This window comes from Pteropus medius, unplaced genomic scaffold, assembly GCF_902729225.1.
Source record: "Pteropus medius unplaced genomic scaffold, Ma_sr-lr_union100, whole genome shotgun sequence".
Taxonomy (NCBI): domain Eukaryota; kingdom Metazoa; phylum Chordata; class Mammalia; order Chiroptera; family Pteropodidae; genus Pteropus; species Pteropus medius.
The window spans coordinates 4,180,289-4,197,527 of NW_024347867.1; the positions used below are offsets into that span (position 1 = coordinate 4,180,289).

The following is a 17,239-nucleotide window of genomic DNA, read 5'->3' on the forward strand; positions in this document are numbered from 1 at the left end:
TGAATCTAGTAACTAGAATTTAAATATGTAGTCAGATTCAGTGAAATGATTTCATATTTGAAGTCATTTTTCACTGAAAATATAACAATGATTTCTTTGAAATTTGGAGAATATTAGTTTTCTGTTCATGTGCCTATATGTACTTAGCATATTGAACCATTTATAGGAATGATATAATTGAGGGCAAAAAGTGTACTTACCTGGAAAACTTGTTTTTTTCTTTTTCTAAATAACCTTAATTTTTTTGAGCTTTTATATTCGACTTTATTCTTCATTTAACTTTTAAAACACTACTATAGTTGAATATTAAAACGAACACAATAGCAATAGTGAGCACATGATGATTACAGTCCTTCACTCATACACTACTGCATATAAATAATGTCAGCAGTGAGTGTTATTTACTGGCTCCAATAAGAGATCTGACACTGAACACCAACACCCCTAGGATGATGTTCTTCATCCTCATGTACTTCTCCATCTTTCTTGATGTGGATCAAAATCCACTAGTTCTACCTGGTCCATTTCATCAGTCTCTTCTACTTCCTTTCAGGTAAGAGTTTTTCAAGCAAAGAGAGTTTATCAGGAGAGAAAAAGCCATTCTCAGGAAAGTTTACCTTAAATTCGATGATTAGGCATTCATATGGTCTACAATAAATTGTCATGCTTTTCATTTAACACACACTTGATACCTACGTGCCTAATCTGACCTGGATGAGAGGTGATGACTGTGGTTTGGCTGTCAAGAGTAGCTAGTGGCTTTTGGAAGCCGTATAATGCTTCAGCCAGCTGTATGTCCATCCATACACATAAAAAGGTCTTCTCGCGTAAAAACAGCATGGTCCTTCTGATCTAAAACAATGATAATTCCTCCTGCTCCAGTCTTGGTTCTTGGTCTCCTTCAACATGGAATTTAACTTCTGGCCATCTTTCATGCCTTTGACAACATGAACTTCTAGAATCTTCTCTCACTATCTTTTTGTTGCAGTCTTTACATCTGTCTTTAGGACTGATCTGTTCCCTGTGGCCCTGGAACTCCACGCACACAGACTGAATTTGCTGAACCATTCCAGGTTCTATCTGATGAATTCTTACTTGCATCTCATACTTCAGCAATTGGGACAGCACTGTACTGCTCCTTTCTTACCACCTCGGCCTTTGCATTTGTCACAAATCACATTCTTTTGCAGAGCTAGTTTTCTTGTTGCACCATTATATAAATCTAAGGTTACCGAGAGGTGACGCACAACATTTTTACCTCTCTTTTCTCTCTGCATTCTTCCTCCTTCTCCAAAAAAACATATCAAAGGTGTCCATGGGGGAGTCCCTACCACCACCTACTCCACCTTCTTTAATTGCCTGTTCTCTGTCGTATAATTCCCTTTACATCAGAGAGCAAGCACTTCATGAGGTTGAGAAATGTGTCTAAACTACTCTCCTTTATTTGGATTGTTAATCAGGGTGGCACTTCAAGGCCAATTTCCTGTAAGCTTTTTTCAGTTTTTCCTGGGTGGCATTGAGTTTGACCCCCAAAACATCATAGTAAGTGGTTTCTTTCACCATTTTTGACAGCCAGTGAGCGAGCTGAGGCTGGTGTGGGAGAGTGGGAAGGAGTGTGTTTCTGTGTGTAGCTCAGGCAGCCAGCCACTGTTCCTCCGCTTCTCACCCAGCGTTCTGGAAAGTTCCCTAACCTTAAATGCTTTTTAAATTCAGTGTTTTGATCTGATTCAGATTTTAAATTTTAAATTTGTCCTATATTAAAAGGCTATCGTGAATTTATTTTGAATGTTTATATATTAACCATGTAAATAAAAAATTATCGTCTTTTTGAAATCTTTCAAATCACCCATTAACTTATATTTTCCTCAGTGTCAAAGTAGTATATTCTTAATGTAGAAAAAGAGGAAAAAGTTACTTATAATTTTCTTACTCAGTCTCGTGTTTTGCCATATTTTCTTTATTTTATTCATATGCATTTTTATTCTTTATGTCTATGGCTTTTATATACAATTATTATACATACAATTTTGTATCCTGTATTTTCCCTTTTCATTTTATATCTATGTCTGTCTATCTCCACTTACATTTTTAAATGTGGAACGAATTTTAGATCCCATTTTGATTCAGAAAATAATTTTAAAACTTTGATTAAGAAAATATAGAAGGCATTTTTAATTTAAAACGAAACAGGTATTCTGTACTAGTATTTTCACATCTTTGTAGGTACTGTTCATATTTGAAATTACTTAATGCTATCAGATAAAAAAAAGCATACTTTAAAAAAAAGTGACCCTTGTAATATTTCTCATGGATTTTATATGAAACAAACAAACCTCGGTTGTTTTTGGTTGGATTTAAGAATATTATTTCCTCTGCAGTTTTCATTAACTAGTACCCTATTTGATGTGGGTGATTATATTAAATATTTAAAAATTGTGTAGTTGATGTCATTTAGAGATTAAAGATACATATGTTTGGAAGGGAGAGATTGTCAATGAATAGGCTAAGTAGTTATTTTTAAAAAGAGGGCAAGAATCTTAAAAGGTCATCTGAACTAGTTTCCTGATTTGAGGCAGGTCTAAACATTGTTTTAGTTATGAACCTGAAACCAGTCAGAAAGAGGTAGGTATAATTTACAAGAATATTAAACTGGGTCAGGCAAGTTATTTAACTTACGTAAATTCTCATTTTTTTATTTGTAAAATTAGTTTTATACCAGGTAAGTCATTCTTATTTTTTCTGTCCCAGAACAACTGAGAGATTTAACATTTTCTTGTCAACATCAGTATCTACCAGTGACAGTGATTTTCAAAGGAGGAGACAGCAAGAATATCTTTGTTCTTTTGATCCACCTTCTTCCAACCTGAGAATCACTAGCTTAGAGAATATATTAGTTTTTCCATATGTAAAATTACATAATGTTATTAAATATTTGAGTGCCTAGTTTGTACCAGGCACTGGGCTGGATGTTGTGGGATATAATCAAAAGTTCCCCTCTGGTGCTCATAGGTTAGTTGGAGAGGTAAGGCCATACTTTAATATCGATATTTTATGGTATTCACAGAAACAATACCACATGTACAATAAAGCTTTTGATTTCAAGTTATATCATTTCGGTCTGGAGTTATCATTTTCAGGAATTTGGAATTATCATATGTGATTTAAAATTGGGAGAATTATGCTAGATGCATACTTTAGAGCCTAAATATCCTTTTTCACATGTAAAATAAACGTAAGCAAAAGGTAAAAAGATAATATCTAGGTGTTTGTTATTAGAGGAAGGCTAGCCTGGCCTAGTTTCTCATTGGAATTTAAATTAGCAATTAACTTTATTAAACAATTAACTGCTAGCTGTAACTATATGCATTGTTAGGAGATTTTGAAATGCAAATATTAAACCAAATCAGAATTTTTGATTTTATTATTAACTGTTATCAGAAGTATCTGAGTAGATAATAATGATTGTTAGCCTCGCTGAAGTCACAAAATCATGATCTGGACAAAGCATTAACATTTTTAAGAGGTACTTGATCAAGCAGTTTTTACATACATTTAGCTTTAAAATAAGCCCGGTTCAGCCATCTTGGGAAAACCTCTTCCACTAGTTCCTGAGGAGGAGCAATGGGGAGTGTGCCTGGGAGTAGCCTAGAGAAAACAAGAGCAACATTTCCATTAATTAGGTGTGTGATCTTTAGAAATGTACTTAAATTTTCATCTGTAAAATGATGGGCTGAACCAAATGACCTCTAAAATTATGGCCCACAAAGTTGCATGATTGTATGAATAAATTCACGTAAGGACTACAAGGAATGTGAACACTTTCTGCCTTCCTCTTTATTAATCAGAATTCCTTCCTTCCTTTGGGTGTTTTCTCACCCTTCATTTTCTGTAAGCCGTCTCATCCATTCCTAGGTATTATGTTACTTTATGTGTTTTAGTGGTGCTGTCATTTCTCCTGCTTTCCAAACTTGATTATCCAGGTTTCTATCCAATTTCTATTTTTTTCTTTTTTCTTTTTCCAATTTCTATTTGTCTAGAAAGATTCTCAGACCCAATGTGTACCACATTCATATCTAATTTAGAGTACTTGGGATTTAGTTGCTATTTTTTTTTTTTTTTGCCTCCCTAACATTTAATTTATCACTATTACCTATTAATGTATTGTCTCTCCTGCCTGTTTCCTCTTACTCATTTCCTATGCTCTGGTACTTGCTCAGCTTCAGTCATAGCACTTGTGATCTCTTGGCAAAGTTCTATGACTATCCTCCTCTGTCTTTTCTTTCAGTCTTATCTGTCTACATGTCCATCACATCTAGAATGAAAGTTACCTGAAAACAGAGACTATTACTCATCCTTGTGTCCCCAGTGCCAAGAACACATTATAATTTAACTTGAAAATGTAAAGAGCTGAGATAGTATCTAGGTGTTGTTTAAAAAATAGTCTTTGGTAGCAGCCCCCATTTACTTAGCAGGAAACAGTTCTTCTGTGGACTGCTGTAATTTTGCACTTGATGAAACGACCCAAGAGGAGCAAGATCCTGACTAGCAGACTTCTCTTAGTTCTCTTGAATATATTCTCCATTTGGTGATGACATAACCATTCACTCTCTTGTAGAAAATCTGGGAACTGCTCTTTTTCTCACCTCACTTCATATCTTAGGGCTTCAAGTGTTCCTAATTTTACCTTATAATGTCTTTTAGATATCCCTTTCCCGCATTATTCTTACCTTAGGTCAGTCTATAGCATTTTTTACACACATCAGTACAACAATTTACTAACTGCTCCTTTTAGTCTTGCCTCCACAACTATTTTCCATATTATGGTCAGAGGATGTTTTAAAAGCACAGTATGATACTCCAGTGCTTAAAATCTTTTAGTGGCTCTTATTGTTCAAAATCAAGTGAAGTGCCTAAATGTATGTTATACATGGCTTTAAATGAGTTGCCTGCTTTTCTATCCTTACGTCTCACCACTTAATCTCTTTCCCTATTTCCCAGCCATGCCGATCTACTGGCAGTGGTATGCATTGTCAGTAGATAAGTCATACTCTGAACCCCTTTTCCTTATTTTTTCCTCAAAGATTCATTAGGAATCTTTTGAAGAAAACTTTGTCTAATTTTTTCAGTGTGGGTGTCTTAGTATCTTTACTATGCACTCTCATTGAGCCTGTAGTTCACATTGTACTAACATGCTTGTGTGGTATCTCTGTTACGCTTAGTTTCTTGAGGATGGGAATCACATCTTATTTTTCGGTTGTTTGTCCCAGTACCTAGCACAGTGTCACACAGTTGACATTTCCCTCCTCATCATGAATCAATATGGATTGCCAGAGAGTAATTTGTGTCTGAATTTCCTGGTGTCAAATGAGGAAAAGGAAGTCGATATTTTGGTGCTATCAGACACCCACAGACTATGTTGCTTTCTGTTAGTGGTGTGAAGCATTGAATATTTAATATATTGCCACACATTGCCGTAAACATTTTACATGTCTTATTTAATTCTTCTAACGTCGCTATTCGGTAGATACTGTTGTTACCATTTTACAGATGAAGCAACTAGGCACAGAAGTTAAGTGATGACTTCGAAGTCATAACTAGTAAGTAGTGGAGCCTGGATTTACTCAGGCTACCTGGCAGCAGAGTCTGTGTCTTACCTATTTCACCATACTCTAAGTGACTGATGAATTGGAGGGTTTTGGCATGGGATGGTTATTGCGACTCTCTTGTGGGAACATACAAGTATGCAGATAAATTTGCTTGTGCTTTATTCAGTGTTTTTACCTTATAGATGCCCGGTGACTCTTTGTGGGATGAATCCAAGCATCTTTGATCATACAGTGCTGAAGTGGCCTCCGTGATTTATGTGTTATCGAGAAGCCTTGGCTTCCTTGTATTAATAATTTTCATGAACATAATGGCATTTGCATGAACATAGAAATAGCGTGAGCCATGGCTATGGATGTGAGAGCAAGAGTGTTTATGCCAGAGAATCACAATCTGCTTATGGGAGTAGCAAAGAAGAGATGAGTCTTGAAAAGTAAGTTAGGGTCAAGTTTCAAAGGATTATATAAAGAATTGATTTTTTTTTTTTGTACTGGGCCACTAAATATATTTTAGCAGATGAGTGAGGTGATGAGAAACCTAGTGATAGTGGTAGGACATGGTTTTAATAAGCAAGAGACAGAAGGAGAGACACCATATCCAACACCACAAACGTGAGATCCCGAGGGCCTGGCCTAAGTAGGTGAGAAAGAAAAGGACAAATTTGAGAAATATTTATGAGGGAAAAGTTATTAGAATTAGTATTAATTGGATCTAGAGGTTTCGAGAGAAAAGGGAATCAGAAAACAATGACTTTGAGGTTTCAAGTTTGGCTGGATGGGAAAAGGCTTAAAAATTACTTGTTTTATGGGCAAGAGGATAAGTTTAAGAGAGAGATGATGTATGTTATTTGAGGTGATTGTACGTAGGGTATGTAATATGTATTCTTTTGCTAATAACTCTTTAGAGCAGTAGTTCTCAACTGGAGGTGTCTTTGCCCTACATTTGGCTATGTCCAGAGACATTTTGGGGATGCCGCTGACCATCTTACAGTGCATGCTGCTGACCATCTTGCAGTGCAGAGGACAGCCCCCCACACCATAGAAATATCCTGCCCCAAATGTCAGTAGTACCAAAGCTGAGAAATCCTACTTTAGAGAGTCCAAGGAGGCCAGGTTAGATTTTACCTTGTTTTTTAACCTAGTGAGAAAATACATGTTCAAAGAAGTCACATGATTCCCTTTTAGTTTTCACCTTCCCTTCTTGAGGAATTTTTTATCAGCATTGAAAGAGCTATCGGGAAATGATTTTGTTTGTTCAGTTTAGCATTCAGCAAACATGTATAAATTATGTACAATGTATTAAATTTTCGAGTTGTGGAAATGGAGAAATCTCAAGATGCAGTCCCTGCTGTCAGAGAGCCTCCCAGCTTAAAGAAGGAGTTTAGTTAACATGAAAGACGAAACATTTTTTTTTATTAAAAATTATAGGGGTGACATTGATTAGTAAAATCAAATAAGTTTCAAGTGTACAGTTCAACAGTATGTCGTATATTTATTGCTGTCACCAAATATTTGACCCTTTTTTCCTCTGTCTGCCTTCCTCCTCTACACATTCCCTCTGGTAACCACTAATCCACAGTCTATATCCATGTGTCTCCAATTGTCATGTTTGTTTGTTGCTTTCAGTTTTATATCCCATATGTGAATGAAATCATTTGGTTTTCAACTTTTTCTGTCTGACTTATTTTGCTTAGCATGATTATCTCAAGATCCATCCATGTTGTCGCAAGTGGCAGTATTTAATCTTTTCTTATTCTTGAGTAATATTCCATTGTATATAGACAAAACTGTTTAGAGCATTACTTTCAGCCTTACTAGAGCACTCTGAATATAAAGTTGTCCTTGAATGATTGATTGGATCTTTGTTTCAAAACATGAACTTTGTATCTTTGTTTCAAAACATGAACTTTCCAGTGGATATTTTCAGTAGTATGTTATAGTCATGATCATTGATGTAGTTTTATTGTGGTACACAATTTCTAAGTGTTATTGCTAAGTAGCTTTTTACTTTAAGAAAAATCAAGAGTCTCAAGAATAATATAGAAAGAAGTTTTTAGTGTTTTGAAATGTTTTAATATGTATGCATTTTACGTAAACATTTTTATCAAAATATATAGTTATTGTAGCATAGAAGTATATGTTTTGAAATTAAAGTCACTGGCTCTCTTTCCTGATATCACTCTAGAAGTAGTCAGTTTTAAAAGTTCACTTATATTCTTATAGACTTTTTAATACCAATAATAGTGATATAGCACTTTCGCTATATAATATTGCAATTGCTTTTTATACTTAGTGTGTCATGGTTTTCCTTTCATGCATGTAGGTTTACTACTTTTATATCTGAAGCAAACTGTTTCATTGTCTGGATGTACCATAATTTGTTGAACCATTTCCTTACTGATGTACATTTACAATTTTTTTTTTTTTGCCATTACAAACAGCACCATGGTAAACAATCTTGTTCATATATTGTGGCGCAGTAGTATTAATATTTCTGTAGAACACATTTCCAAAAATATAGTATACATAGATTTTATCAAAATTTTACACCCTGTCCAAGGTGTACCTGGCTGTATTCTAACCAGCAGTGTCAGAGCTCGCTCCTCTCCCCACTTCCCTTGGAAGCACTAGATGCTAATAAAAAAATACTTATTCCTTTTCCACTCTTCCTCTCTCTCCCCTTCTTCATTACCTCCTCTTTTCCCTCTCCCCTCTCCCATTTCTGTCTTCCCTTTTCTCTGGCACACCTTTCTTTGAGTTGTGTATTTTGACTTTGTCTATTTATTGTTCACTTTTTCTGAGTTTTTTTCTTACTGCTTTGTAGGAGCTCTTTGTTATATATTGTTATATATATATATATATATATATAACAATATATATATATAACAATATATTTTTATATATATATATATACACATATATATAAAACAATAATCCTAACCTTAACTTCTTACCTTAACCCTAACTCTATATATATATATATATTAACCCCCTTGAATATGTTACTGAACTCAAGGAGCTCATTTTGCCTGCATGCATCAAAGCCAACAAAGATACAGACAAAGAAAGTAGAGGTTTATTTCAGGAAATGGCTCCACGCTTGGAGACACAGATGAGCTAGTGCTCAAAGACCTGGCTCCCCCATGGTCTCTAGGGGATGGGTTATATAGGGGAAAACTCAGTATCTGAGGGAGTTGGGGTCGTGGGCTCCATTGATTAGTCAGGGCTAGGGTAGGAGGCAGTTGGTCATTGCATTGGGTCCTGATGTCAGTCATGGTGTCCTTCTGTTTGGTTTCAAGGAGATGCTGGTAGGGTCTTTCTGCGTTCATGGTGTGGAGCTGCAAGGTGTTATCTTTTGTTTGACCAAAACTGTTTCTGTGGTCAATAGACCTAAGACTGATGCTGACCTAAGGGCTTATGATTAAGGAAGTGGTTGTGCAGTATGCAGAAAGATAAGGAAAGAAAAGAAGCAGGTGAGCCCAAGGCCACTTTGAATCAAGGAGAAAGAAGAGAAAAAGTCATTTTAAAGAAGTGAAGATTTACATGGTTACATACATATTTCCGCACATACTTTGTGTTCACTTGTGGTGTCTGTAATCAAGAAGAAATTTTAAAATTATGTAAGATTCATCAGTCTTTCTTACCTGAAGATTATGTTTTCTTTATATTCATATCTTTAATCAATAAATTTATTTATGATATACTATAGACATATAGAGCTTTTTCCTCAAATGAATAGCAAATATTCCCAATACAATATTGGATAAACCCATCCTTTCCCACTGTTTTGAATTATCTTTTTGTTTATACTGAATTTCTATTTATAAGCGTATTTAACATATATATCCCTATATATTTTTCCATATATTTAAGTATTATTCCTATGTATAACAAATAAAAATATATTTCTGTTAATTGGTCTATTTGCGGATGTTCTAATTCATCAAGCTATTCTTGTGCTATTACCACATGTTAATTTACTCCACCTTTATAGGAGGTCTTGATTTCTGGTAGTTCAGTTCCCCTATTATTATTCTTAATTTAAAATTTTTATTGGTCATCCCTTTACATTCACTTTTCCAGATGAATTTCAGTATCAACTTGGAATGTGTTCCCCCAAAATATAGTCCCATTGGCTTTTGCACTACCAGATCTTCTTCTTCTCCTCCTCCCCGCTCCCTCTCCTCCTGTTTTTTCTCTTTTCTTTGGGTTATGTACTCCTTAACTTGCATTGCTATTATGCAAATAAAAAAACACTGGGTTCAACCCAAGATGTGGTACACTTTTTGTGTTATTGTCTATCCATGACTAGGTGCATCTAGAACTTGTTGATCCTATAATCACCTAAAATCACTTTGAAAAGAGAGGTTAATGGGTACAGCAGTATTCAGTCCAACTAAAAATAATTACAGTAAACGTACTGGCCATGAACGTCAGCAGTTATTTTTGATTTAAAAGTTTTCTGGCAAGGGTATTATTATACAAACAATGATGAGATAATTCTATGGAATGAAGGTGTTTTTTTAGTTTTGCTTGAGAATATTTTTTAAATTAATAGTGAAGTGCTTTCACATATATAATATTTATTATAACATCTTTGCTAGACAGTTAATTTGGGTGCTAATATCATTTTGTGGTGGGATAACTCAAGTCTCTGAAATATTTGTCTAGGTCAAGACTCAAGTTCTGTGAATTTTCTGGTGGCAGAGCCTTAGATTTCTAGCTATATTAGACTAATTAGAATTGATTACGGGATAGATGATATCTGTAGAGTTTAAATAGCATCCTAGGACCGAGGGTTCGGGGATGCCTCATTAGTGGCTTGGGAAAAATAAAGGACTTATAGAAGGATGAGACATAGCAGCATAATTTATGCCGAAATCATTATCACTTAAGTTTCCATGTTTTTTCTCTTAACTAATCTTACTTTGGCCATCCCCATTTGTAAGCAGTCTCAGTAATAATCTTTCCTAATTTAATTTAGAGTATTTACTACTACTGCTGTTTTACACTTTTTTTATTAGATGAGAAAAACAGAATCCTTGAAAATGTCTATAAAAGATCTTTTTTGTTTACAAAAGCCTTTTATTCAAAGCCTCAATTATATAGTCTTACCATAAAAGTTTATTGATCATTGCCCAGTCTTTTTCAGAACTTTTGCCTTTTCTCATGTTATTTTTGTCTTCTCTTTATTTTTCAGGGTCAGGTTAAATCTCATTTATGTCTTCCATAATTACTCAGGTACATACTTTGAATTCTTTTGCTTATTTTCTTTGTAACTCATCTCCACAACTGTTAAAATTGTCTCAGGATTGCGTATAAGCTTGTTGACAGTAGCCACTATATGATTTATATCTTTTTTAATCTAGCCACGTCACAAATTGTATAGCATTTCGCAGATCTAAAGTAGGAATAAAAAACTATCCTGTATAATTGTTATGAAGGTAAAAAGAATGGGAAGCACCTGGCAGGAGAGCATATGAGATACCTGTAGCAAGCGCCAAGTGGCTTTCTAGAACCCAGATCTCTAAACATTTGGAGGTGGCTGGTATTCATGCAAGAAGTAGATGGAGAGGGTAATCTGAGGAAGTTATTGTCTAAAGAAGAGATATCTAAGATAACTTGCAGAAGTACTAGAGATCAACTTGAGGTTTCAAAATTTAAACCATTAGGGATTAATCATTAAACTGTTTATTGATTGCTTGTTCTGGGCAGAGCACTATGTCATGTTCTGTGGACTAGGTGAACACATCTATAAGGCAGTCTTTACCCTCAGGGCTAGTAGTCAATTATTGACTGTATTTAAAGATCAAAGAAATGAGTTGGAAGAGGGTAAACCATGTAGAGATGCAAGCAAAGGGTTTCATTTAGATTCAACAAGAGTCTGTGACAATTGTGTGGCTAGAGAGATTAGCTTTAAATCTTTTACAAAGGAGTATTCGTTGAAAAAAAAAAAAATCTCAGGACAAGAGACCTAGATAATTTCATGTTCAAGAGAAAACCTATACTGCTATTTAAATCTTAGCTCCAGAAAGGAAGCAGTGGAGCCTTGGAGGAAGCAGCCCATCAAGGGGTAACCACAGGGACACAGGAAGGCCTTCCTTTAGATACAGCTGGAGTATGAGAAAGTGTTTAAGTGCAGGCTCTGCCACTAAGGTGAAGTCACTTCTTTGTCTCTTGCTTTTTGTATTTTATAAAATAAACAGATTAGACTTGATAACTGGGTAGCTGTTATTTCCACCCAAATGAAAAATCTAAATGATCAGTTCACCATCCTGCTGGAGACTGAACGGACACTAATTAATAATGTGAGTCTTCAGAAGGCAAATCTTTTTGGTAACAATGATTTGGTGGGTGGGTTTTACATGACTTGGGGGAGGACACTGATAAAGGGATTTCCCTTTGGAATGATACATTTTATTTTTACTTCATAGTGAGCTATTTGATTTAAAGCAGGGGTCCCCAACCCCCAGGCTGCAGACCAGTACCAGTCCATGTCCTGTTAGGAACTTGCCCGCATAACAGGAAGTGAGTGGCAGACAAGCAAGTGAGCGAAGCTTCATCTGTATTTGCAGCCGCTCCCCAGAGCTAGCATCACTGCCTCAGCTCCACCTCAGATCATCAGGCATTAGATTCTCAAAGGAGCACTGGTGCCAGAAAGGTTGGGGATCACTGATTTACAGCACTTGTTAGTGGTTGGGGAGTTTTTCAAAGGGCTATTTGACTGAAATAAAAAGGTTTAAGAACTTACACTCTTTAGAACTAGAAATCATTTAATTTAATTCATTATATAGATGAGAAAACTGAAGCTAGTGAAATTAAATGAACTGCTTAAGCTGTAAAGTGGGTAACAGCTAATTAGTGGCAGGGCAGGAACCAGAATCCAGGCTCCTTTTTTCCATCAAGTACTAATTCCATTCCATACTGACATTTTTTAGGACTTTCTGAAAATTTAATGCCCAATTTCTTGAGCTTGCTATACAGCGAATGAACTAGTTGGTTGGGGAAACACAGTAAACAGTGATGAATTCGAATACTCGTATGTATCTCTTATTGATCCATGGCTGATTATTTTAGTTATTAGTTTATTTCTGACCTATGTCAGTGATTTTGCCTACTACCAATATGAAGGGGACTTGGTAATGTTCTTGGATAAGTAGAAGTACTTCACATTGCTGTTAACAGCTTAGTGGAAAAGTTACTGAATATATGTTTTTTTCTTTGACCGTGGATAACATCAAATTGAATTAACATTTCCAAAATAGCCCAAATCAAGGTTATCTCTCAAGGGAGAGGTCCAGAGTTGGAATTATTGAACTCGTCGAAATAGCATGCAATATTTTGTGTGTATGGTGCATTTTTCTCTTGAGTGTTTTGGAATTTTCATTAGCTTTTTCAAAGGGTTATTTGACTGAAATAAAAAGGTTTAAGAACTTACACTCTTTAGTGGATAGTATTCCGATTCCTTATACTAGACTTTTTTCCCTTTTAAAAAAAGACTTTCACTTACATATCCAAATGCTTGAAACACTACGTCTTGGGTTTGATGTCTTATAGATAAGGATAACCAAAAATGAAAAATAATATATTTATTGCATCCCCAGAAGTAGGAATTAGTCTTGTATAGCCTAGATTGTGACATTTTTATGCTTCATGGTTATTTCCTCCTATTCTTTTAACAGAGGCCAAAATCATCCATGCCTCTTTTCTTAATCAGTCAAGGTGTTTTACACACGCGCGCGCGCGCACACACACAAATAAATAAGGCTGTTTCCTCTTTCCTAATCTTTACCTAATCCTTACCTTTCACTCCTCTTTACATTTGCTATAAACCTAGGAACTGCTTTTTTCTTGAAAAGCAAATTCCTCTATAATTCTAAATCTGTTTTCCTAATTTTTTTTTTTTTACTTCCTTGCCTAATTTCATTGCTATCCTTATCAAACCTCAGGGTCTGGAAAGTCAACTTTGTTCTCTTTGCTGCTTTGTCCAACAGCATAATTCCTCCATCCTTTTTATTTTCCTTAAATCTCTTTTTCCCTTGAAGTTTCTGTCTTTTTTGCCCTAACTGGCCTTTTGTTAGTCACCAGTACTGTCATGAACAACCTCATGGCCACTTTTTCTTATGCATTGAAGACTTTAGCTGGCTTACAGTTTTCTCCACACTAAGCTCTTCATGTCCATAGTTTACGTGTGTATCGATGTGGAAAAATGCCAAGTCCAACACCCTGGACTTTCAGTTCCTTGACCACTTTCTTTCTAGTGACCTTCACCTGTCAGCAATTCACTATAATGCCCCCTCCTCCAAAATCCTGAATTTCACACATTTCATTCTTAACCACAACCACCTGGTTGTGCTTCTCATATCATTACCTTTTCTAGTGCTATGAACCCCCCACTTTCTCCCAATTCATTCTCCTTTGTGCAGTGATTATTGAAAACTTTGCTTCACCAGTCTTTTTACTTTTCTCATTCACCTCAGTCTCGGCAGGTAACTAGCTGCTGTGTTATGGAGAAAATAGAAACTAACCATTAGGAATTTTCATCTTCTAGCTCTTCAACATACAAATCTGCTTTCTATTAAAGAGCCTGTCTCCTATCTTAGTTTAGTTTCTACTTGTGCTTTGAATCCCATTCCTTCCTACCTTCTCAGAAATCCTAAAATATCTAAAGTGATCTTTTTTCTTCCTAGTATTTTCAAACAGCTCCCCTCATTTTTATCCTTTCCATCAGCTGATTCCACATGTCTCTTTTGCTGCCATTCTACCACATCCCTCCCTTTTCAGCCTAACTTTTTAAGAGTCATTTATACACATCTATAATCTCTTATCTAAAGCCTTTGAGATCAGAGGGATAAGTAAGGGCTACAAGTAGCCTCAAATCAGTCCAAGTAAGATTTTGCTTCCAAATGAGTTATTAAAACAAAACAACCCTTAAGTTTTCAGAGCTTTTGGCTTTCAAAATAGTGGATGAGAGATCATGGACATGTATTGCCACCTCTGTTTTCTCACCTTCCTCATATTTTTTTAAACCCATTCTGGCTTCTACTTCCCTCACTTCTCTCAAATGGTTCTTGTTAACTGCCATTGACCTTTATATAAAAGAATCGTGTCACTAGGTGTTATCATATTTTCAGTCTTCATTTTACTTGACTGGTGATAGCAGCTCTATCAAGCACCCTCTTCTCTTAGGTTCCTTGGCACTGTCCTCCCCTGGCTCTCTTTTGTCACCTTTTACAGACTCCTTGTCCTCCATCTTGCAGTTAAATGCTGGATTATTCCAAGGCTTTATTCTAGGATCACTTCTCTTCTTATTCTCTATGTGATCTCAGTGATCTGGCTATGTCTGTGCCTTCAACTACTAGTTATGTGTTGATGAGTCATAAATATACGCTCTATCTCAGACCTCTCCTTTGAGCCTGACCCTTTACTTTCCCCCCCTCCCCCCATTTGTTGACATCATTTTGGTGACTTTCGGTTCTGTTAGAACAAATATTAGGATCTTTGGCCTAAAGGTCCTGCATTGCCTGGGCACCGGCACTGCTGCTGCTCCCCGTACCCTGACCCCAGCTTCATTTAACTATGTTTCCTGTCCCCTTCTGTTTTTACTCCCTCTGTAGTACCATGCTGCCTCCTACAACAGGGTCAATATACAAGCTACTTCCTCTTGTCAGAATGGTCTTTCTTTCTATATAGTTAATTCCTACTCATTTTTTGCATCTTTGTGCAACTTCTACTTTTCTGTGGAAGTGCTCTAATTCATATGCCCATCACCAAATTTTATGGCACCATATGCAGATTATAACACTAATAACAGTTTTAATTTTACTTTTACTTTTTGTTATCACTCAATACCTTTTCTCCACTAGACTGTAAATGTATGCTCTCTCAGCACAAGGATTATGTCTGCTTTTGTTCACTATTATATTTTCAGCATAGTGCTTGGCATATAGTAGGCAAATAGCAAACATCTTGAATTATTTCTGTACATTTTTTTGTCTTTTCTAAGTTTTAAAAGTAATTTCTGTATATATATTTACCAAGGTAGTGTATGCATTTTCCGTAGTTTTATGTGGACCCAACATTATAGCACTCTTCTTGAAAATATAAATTTTAAAGATTTCCATGGATTACATATATAAATGTCTTACTTTGATTTAGCTCATAATTTATCTTCTGTGTTCTTAATTCACTTTTTCTATGTTAACCTCTTCCCTTTTATTCTTATAGATAGCAAATATCTTGCTAAGTAATATTGTGTACAAGTAAAATAAATGCAGTATCCAGCACAATTCAACAGACTCTCAACTTGCTTTTTAGTTTGTAGGTATCACAGGATTAAAAATAGTTTAGCCATCTGCTAACTGACCAAATAATTTTAGTATTGCGAAAGGGTGTGGTAGGAGATGGAGATAAAGGGTCTAGGTATATTGTCAGAATAAGGCTCAGTGCAGAAACCAACTTGTGACCTCTTAATACTGAAACTTAAGAGTCAATTCAAAATTAGGAAGAGATTTAGTGGAGGTTAAGCATACCAAAGGCCTGATATAGGGGATTTCCCAGAATAGGATGACAGAGAATTTTTTTCAGCATTTTAATATTTTACTAATTTTTTATATAAAAGAAAATGTGTTTATATAAAGATATGAATTCGGTGAAGTATAATTATAATATATACTATGTATAATATGTAATAGGTGTTTCTAGAAATCAACTTTAATTAATTGGCCTTTTATATTTCACTCTTTAATTAGGAAAATCAATAGATTCTCGGTCATCTCGAAGTGAATCTGAAATTGTGCCAAAAGTTGCTAAAATGACTGTATCTGGAAAGAAGCAAACTATGGGATTTGAAGTGCCTGGGTAAGGTTTTTAACCCCCCTTCCCCACCCTCACCCCACTGCCTTTTTATTGTAACTGGCATTGTCTCCTGTTAGACTACAAGAAAGAGAATCTGTTTCAATTTGCATAACATATCATTAACACTGAAGTTTCACAGCCTTCAGTAGGTCATAGTACAAAGAGAAGGGGATAAGAAATGAGGCTTAATTCTAGACTTATGTATATATGTTGCTTAATCTATCTCATTATCAATTTCCTCATATAAATTAAATTATTTATAGCTATTTTAACAAAAATCCTTGAATTTTGTGAAATCTAGCACTGTGAGATTGGGACTCACAGTGCTAGATTTCACTAGATGGCATATGTAAGCAGCATTTGGGATTTACATGTAGTTAGCAAATCAGGGAATCATTAATTAAAATATTTTTGCTAATTATTTTTAAACTCTTAGATTTTCATATTGAATAAAATGGATCAGTGTAACAAAGACATAAAATATAAATTTCAGATGTCTAGTTAAATTTCAGATATCTACTTAAAAATGATAATAAGTCATATATTAGTAGCACTCATTTGTTCTTTCTCATCACAGTCTAGAATTCTCCCAGGAGTTTTTATAGACAAGGGAAGTACAGTTTGAAAATATTAAGTCTTAACCTCTTTAAACGATTTTTAAATCATCCTCTAAATCAATTACTTATATATATTTTCTCTGCCAGTTAGATAGATAAAAAACACTGTTATCAAATATAAACAATAGAAGGATTTTTTTTAACTTCAAGATATAACTTCAA

The 17,239-nt window shown here is 35.2% G+C and overlaps 1 protein-coding gene and 1 pseudogene across 2 annotated transcripts in view; one reads left to right on the forward strand and one right to left on the reverse strand.

Annotated features, from left to right (window-relative positions):
* HBS1L (HBS1 like translational GTPase) overlaps positions 1–17,239 on the forward strand; it is a 78,250-nt gene that overhangs the window by 32,920 nt on the left and 28,091 nt on the right. The window contains exons 1-2 of one of the 2 annotated variants that reach the window (XM_039879025.1): positions 10,820–10,844; positions 16,355–16,463. In XM_039879025.1, the coding sequence (XP_039734959.1) occupies positions 16,417–16,463 (47 nt within the window). In that variant the 5' untranslated portion in view covers positions 10,820–10,844; positions 16,355–16,416. Of the gene's footprint in view, positions 1–10,819; positions 10,845–16,354; positions 16,464–17,239 lie in introns of those variants that run through there. The other variant, XM_039879023.1, reaches the window with a different exon arrangement.
* On the reverse strand, positions 385–1,265 carry LOC120615793 (dnaJ homolog subfamily A member 1-like; annotated as a pseudogene).